A 6,844-nucleotide genomic window follows, 5' to 3' on the forward strand; every position below is an offset into this window, starting at 1 on the left:
TCATATTTTGCAGATATTTATCTATGTGCACTGGAAATGGGAAATACTGTAAAAGTGTGTATGTGTTTTACAGTGGTGGCACAAAGGAGATTCAGGAGGACCAGCCTCGTCAGAAAAGATATGAACCCCTCTCTTTAAAGCAGGTTTAGCTTCTTAGCTATTTGCCTGTTTTTCTTTTTGGTAGAAAATTATAACCTATACTGATCTCAGTGAGGGCTGATTCTGTGGGCTGGGTTGGTAGGGCCCATATTTAATCCTAAAATAGTTTTTGTAGCTTCATAACCTCATGACAAGATTATTCCATAGTGCAAGCTTTCCAAATTAGAAGGCAGAAAGACAGGCACTGTTCTGTCTGTTTTCTACCTGTATCGCATGTTTCAGACTGCAGGTTTTCTCTGGGACTTGGGATAAATTCACAGAATGCAGCAAACCAACAAAAATCCATGCCATCTTCCATATGTTATACAACTTCCATAATGTTACATAAAAATAAGCACTGCCAAACAGAAATGACGAGGTTCCTTTAATTTACTGATCTGCAAGGCAGAACAGGAGCAGTAGCCCCATTTCATAGCCCTTCTGCTTGACACTGTCTAGCATTTGTGCTAGCATGACACTGTCAATAATATGTCAAAGAGGTAGGTAGAAGCAGTTTTATTCCCACTTTATAGATGAGGAAGCAGAGGCATGGAGAAACTTTGTCAAGCAACAAGGGAAGGCAGTGATTCACTGGAGATAAAGATCAGTGGTTTTTTGCCTCCCAATTCCCTGCTAAAAACATTTCTGCCTTTCACCTCTGTTTCTCAGTTGGCTTGGTGTCTACAGTTATTCACATTCATGTCAGACTCTCCACTTTGAATTGCTGGGGAGAACCCAGGTCTGGGCATTGTAAACCCACCTCAGTCTGTGTTTAGGATTTGCCATTTTAAACAGTGGCTAAAGATCATGAAAAATCAGTGAGGCTTGCTGGCAATATTTTGGCTGGATTTAAAATTGCAAGTTCTGATTCTAGAGTGAGCTCATGTTTATTTTTAAAGTATGTTCTGCTGGTAGAAGAAATCTATGGTGAATGTCTCCTTGTTGGGTATGTCAGTTGTGCCAGGAATCCACACACCCTTTATCATATTCCTGGCAGGGGCAGGACTTGCTGCTTTGTTGACACCTTCTGGTGAGGATAGAGTTATTTGAACTCTACTCATAAACCCTGTTTAGTAGCCTGGTCCAGCTCCCCCCAAAACCTTGAACTCCCCAAAATGCCAGGAATGCTGTTGGAACAGTAATCTCTTTAGGAATGAGTGATGCTTAGGCTGCAATTTCATCTTAGCCTTTTTGCAGTTTCTCTCTTGAGAGCCAGGAGGCCTCGCGTGGATAGTCTTGGGTAAGATTGCTCAGTGAATGGCAATGAATGAGGATCACCTTTGTTATCAGGCAGAGTCTGCTAACAGAGTTACTGGATTAGAGGGGAGTATTGAGTCACCTGAGTAATTTTTAGCAATAATCTTTCAATGAGCATCACTCATCTGGGGACTCAGGAAAGAGTCAGCAGCTTCAACTGTAAGGCAAATGAGTATTGCTGTCCTGGAAAGACAGGGCAGTGAAGTTGTCCCTACTTTACAGATAAGAGTAAAGCACAGAGAAGGAAATCCTTTATCCACGGTCACTCACCTGGAGTGGACTTAGTATTATTCTCTCACTGCCTTGCCAGCACCTGTGGCTCCCTGCTTCGTAAGTGCAGGGGTAGAGCTACAAGTCAGCCAAAGGACCCTTAATCTGCTTGTCTCCTTTTTAAAGGTGCTCACCTGGAAAGGACTTGGCCTGAAAGCTTATTAGAACGATTCCAGTTGATTTCTTCCATGGGCTTTTTACAGTCGGTCCTACGCACTTGGGCTGTATCCAAACCTCTTATGATCTACAGGGCTGTGAGGTGGGAGTGTGAGGGGGGAACCAGGCTGGGAGCTGAGTGTCTCCATCTGCTCCTGCTGCCTGGTAGGAGAGTTTGATCCAGCTAGCGAACTGGAAGTCCCTGTGGGACACCAAACAGATGCTTGCCTTTACAGATAGTGGTGTTGCATCCTCTTCACTCCTCGAGTTGGGACAGGTGGAATGTAGCCCAGCTAATGGTTCATGCAGAATATAACTCTCTCGTGCCTCACATTTCAAACAGAAAAGCACACTGAACTCTGTAGGGCAAGACAGACTGCATTTGTGAGCCAGCATATTGATTTAGGATCAGATGTTCATTGCAGCTTACCACTTCTGCCTGCGTTTTTGGGATTCCAGCTCAGAGCACTAGGAATCCTCCTGCTGTTAGGCTCTCCCCTCTGGATAACTCAGCACCCTGACACTGGCAGGCAGCAAGTTCAAAATGCCCCAAAGGGGGTTACTTTTTGGGATGTTGCATAATTAAATCGCAGCATTTGTTGCTAAGGGCATTGTGCATGTTGGTGTAAGTGGGCTGTGAAAAAGGATGAGACAAATTCTTGGGGGGGCAGGGGATTGAGTCCCGTTGTTGCTAGTATGTGTAATTGCCTGAATGCAGCCTCCAGCAGAGGAGTCCCAAGACTGATTGCTGGAACCTGGGGGACCTTCCATGGAAGGGCAACTTGACACGTGCCCTGTTTCTTCTACTTTTTTCCTATGCTCTATTAGTTGGCACCTTTGGTCTGGGCCTGTATGGCCATTCATACCCTGGGCTATTCCTGGTAGTGGTATGGGCAGTGTTGTTGGAGTATAGACACTTCTGAGTTGGTGATGAAGGGAGAGAACATCCCATCATCATGTACCCAGTGTCTCCTACTTGACCCTGTGCCTGCAGACTGTGACCTCTTTCAAGCAGTTGGCAGAGCTCGCAGGGGAGGTATGGATGGGAAAGTCATGTTCCCAAACTCTCAACTGGTGGCCTTGAAAAGCTATAGCAGATTTCTAGCCAATGTTGTGGCTACGTCTGAAGCCACATGTTTATGTGTTTTGACTCTCAAGATCTGTGTTTTTAAAGTATGTTCCAGGAAAGGGACATTTTGTTAGACATCTCCTTGTTTATAGAGAATGTTCTGGTGGCATAAGGAGAGTTGTCTTTCCTCTGTGCTCAGGCTAGTCCTCCCAGCACAGAATCTGTATTTTCAGGCCATAACAATTTGGAGAAATGGGGCAGGTTTGCAGACAGATTAACAGAACTCAGTTGAATGAATAGTCTTGCCAGCAGCCCCTCTTGTCCTGCTGCAAAACACTACAGTAAGTGGTGAGTAGAGCATAAATACAAATGCATTTGCATATTATCATATTTTCTTCCAGTTCCTGTCAGACTGTGTTTGGCAAGCCTCAGTGCCCACCTGTTTCTGCACCCTGCATGGAAGAAAGCCAAGCCTTGGGACAAAGCCAGGTAAGAGAACACACCTAACGTTCAGAGGAAGGAGCTTAGCCCTATACACACTATCCAGCTGTAGCTCTCAGACAGGAGATGTGAAATCTCACATCGTATTTAGTATGAAACATGCTTGATCTAAGCATACCTTTTGGAATCCAGTTCAGAGCAAGCTGAGCATGGCCTGGGTAGCATCCAGCAAATGCTAGAAGGAGAGGTGGGTTTGTTGTTTTTTCCACTTGCGATTGCTTATCAGGCCCTAATTTTACTAAATGTGTCATTGAAATGATGGCCAAAGCAACCTGTGCAGATCCAAAGTGTCATTTACATTTCGAGCAATGGAGGGCTCACCTAGCACTGTGGAAAGATGGCAGGAAGATGGCTGCTCGAGGGAGGAGCCCTCTGAGGGGTTCTGCAGAGTTTGACTCTATCGCAGACCTCTTAAAATCTTTCATGTAACTTTCATTTCCCAGTCTGTGTTATTGCTGAGGAAAAGGGATTTTACACTGTTCCGAGATGGCTGATAGCAGTGTACAGAGCAGTGCTATTACAGGAAACGATAAAAGAAGTTACTTCCATGATCTGGATGCAGTCTGCATGCCTTCTAAGGCAGTAGGGAATAGAAGTTAGAAATCTGGTGCTTTTGAGGGGATGGGAGCACATCTGTGAATTAAATGTTACTTAAAAATAGGACCCAAGAAAGCCCTGTCTAAACTGTATCTTCAGCTATTTTTTGGCTTCACATGTGTTGGTCTACCAATTGGTTAGCATCCATTTGTTTCTCTTGCAATGTAAGCTGCTAGAGAAAACCTTTTAAAAAGATATTTTGAAAAGCAGCAGACCGTATCTGCTGGCCTCATTATAGGAAGCGGCTGCAGCTCTGAGGGCAGTAACAGAACCTCTTTTGAGCCTTTGAAAGCATCAATATAAAGATCTGTATCTTGGAAAGTGGCCTTTTTACCAACCATAATGTGAGCCAGATGAGTAGGAAAGCTTTGGGCATTAATAATGAATGAGCCTTTTCTAAGATTTCCAGAGCATGCAGTCTCTGTAGCTAGAGTTTTCATCTTGCTATTTTGCATTCTTGCACTGATTTTGCAGTGGTATAGAAACATGACACTCAGTGCAACGTGGGCTGGGGTGCAAGATACCGTGTGATGCCTGCAGATGTCAAAAGGGGACATCTTGAAATCTTTGTAACAATTACTCAGTTCAGAAATTCAGAAAAGCAATTTTTGCATATTTTAATGTGTGCTGTAGGAAAAGGAAGAGCTTGAATGGGTAAATGATTTTACAGCATTCTACAGACTTCCTGGGCACTCTGTTTCTTGCTGAATCAACTTCCCCTGGGCTTGTTGCAGGAATATGCACGTTTGGTTCCTGTGTCTTAACCACAGGGGTGCAGATGCACACTTCCTTTTGTCCATCCTTGACTTTCAGTTTGCCTTTCATAGGTCATGCATCCCATGAGAGCCAAAATGAGAGTAAAACAAAAGAAGCAAACAAACAAAAAAGAAAGAAATTCATTTTGGAAACATTTCTTTCCCCTCCCTGAACAGAGCTGCCTTGTTCAGGTGATCACTCCCTTCTTAATTATTTCCTCTTGGTCTTACCCTCTGTCATTTACTTGCTCTTATAGAAGGCATTTGCCAATGCGTGGGGCAAAGGGAAGGGAATTGCTCTTCTCTGAATTACTAAGAGTTGAATTGTGCACTGGTTGTGTTTGTCACTTTTACACCCACGTCCGGTGCAGATGCGTTACTCTACCTGAACTTAGAGGGGAACAAGGACTTTGTCACCTCACGCACGCAGCCCTCACTGCTGACGTTCCCTCCCACCACACAGCCTTGTGCTACTGTATGTCTGCCCAAAGGAGCTCTTCCAGCATGAGCCACGGCATCATTAAAGATCGTATGTGGTGAAGCTTTGATTCCTTCCTGTGTCTTTCAGGTCCTGGAGGATCCAGTTGGTGACTCATTGACCAACGACACGTTCTGGGCAGCATGGCTGCTCTTTGAATTCTCAGCCGGGAGACGAATGTGACCTGCCTGCAGAGATGCTCAGTGTGGTCTGCACTTCCCCAGGGAATGCCCCATCCTTTCCTGGTTTTGTTTTTTTCTTTTTTTTTTTTTTTTTTTTTTTTTAAATGAATGAGGGGTTTGACATGGACATGAAAAGAGGGAGTGAGGTAGAAAGACCAAGGCTTTTTCTAATCGTTACAAAGTTTGTTTTAGTTACAGTTTTACTAAGAATTTTGAAAAGGATAGAAGAGACCAAAGGTGCATTGTGGATTTTAGGTTTTTACTGGAGCAGCCTGAAGCTGCCCTGTAGATGCTAAAAATATCAAGTCACTAGTTCTGTGGCAGTTATATATTTCCATCCATAGCACTGGTCAGATCAGAGTTTTCAGTGCTAAGGTCAATGTTCTTGCAAGATTGGAGGAGGGCATCCAAGAGGGCAACTCCCGACTGCCTAGGAAAGAGGGATGAATGGAGAAGGTGGGAGATGCTGAACCCTCTTGATCCATTTTCAGTCCCCAGATCCGGGTGGACTGAAACTGCCAAGACATTTGTGTCACCCTTCAGGCAGTCTGCGGCAGTCTGACACCAGGCAGCGGCGAGCGCATCCTATTCAGACAAGTGCCCTGCAAAGCAGCACGAGTTGTGCAGGCTCCGTTTCCTACACACCATAGTAAGCGTGGGGCTAATCCTGTATCTGGCTGAAGGCTACTTACGCGGTGGGGGTAAGCTGTTTCACTGCAGCTCTCCTGGGGAGCGTGCGCAACTCTGTTCCTTTTGCCCAGTACTTTTCCTTACTTAACCCAGCCTCAAGGCTGCCTGTAACGCTCCTTCATCTGGCGCTGCTCACGGATCAGGAGCCCTTTCCCTTCTTTCTCTTGGAGACTAAAAAGTAGAATTTTGTATGAGAGTGTTTGGACATGAGCAGCAAAGCCGAGCCTTGATGCAGGTTTAAAACTAATGCTGTATTCATTGGGCAGCCTTTTGGGTATTTTCCCAAAGTACTACTATTTTTTAAATCTGTATTGCAAAAGGGCTAACCCTTGCTGAACTCCAGCCCCGATACACACAAAGCGCATGTGCCTCCAGTGCCTTTTGTAATAAAGTTGGCAAATAAAGGTTATGAATTACTTTTTTTTTCCAGGGTTCTTTTCTCAAGGTAAGGGTGCAAAGGGATTACACACAGTATTTAATTATGTATTAAAACCCTACCACCAGCTGCGGTGGGTGCACGTGTGTGGTGAGACCCTGATCCTCCCTTTATTCTGGTGGATCTCACATGCAAGGTCAGTTCCTTGTTGGCGGAGGTTTTGTGTTCAAACCAGCCCTCTCGGAAGGGTTATGCACACGTTTACGTTTATCTCCTCCAGCGAGGGGGCCCGGGGTGAATCCCACCTGGTTTGCAGGGAGGAGAGGTACCGGGTGACCGCGTCCCTCCCAGAAACGTGAGGGACGCGTCCGCGCG

General features: G+C 45.2%; 1 protein-coding gene across 3 annotated transcripts in view; it reads left to right on the top strand.

Annotated features, from left to right (window-relative positions):
- Nucleotides 1-6,794, top strand: part of ANHX (anomalous homeobox) — a 13,646-nt gene extending 6,852 nt beyond the window's left edge. For all 3 annotated transcript variants that reach the window (XM_035898605.1, XM_035898604.1, XM_009643140.2), the window contains 2 exons: nucleotides 3,292-3,379; nucleotides 5,312-6,794. In XM_035898605.1, coding sequence (XP_035754498.1) covers nucleotides 3,292-3,379; nucleotides 5,312-5,342 — 119 coding nt within the window. In that variant the 3' untranslated portion in view covers nucleotides 5,343-6,794. The remainder of the gene's footprint in view (nucleotides 1-3,291; nucleotides 3,380-5,311) is intronic.
- Nucleotides 6,795-6,844: the final 50 nt, after the last annotated feature.

This window comes from Egretta garzetta, unplaced genomic scaffold (assembly GCF_000687185.1).
Source record: "Egretta garzetta isolate BGI_Z169 unplaced genomic scaffold, ASM68718v1 scaffold447, whole genome shotgun sequence".
Taxonomy (NCBI): Eukaryota; Metazoa; Chordata; class Aves; order Pelecaniformes; family Ardeidae; genus Egretta; species Egretta garzetta.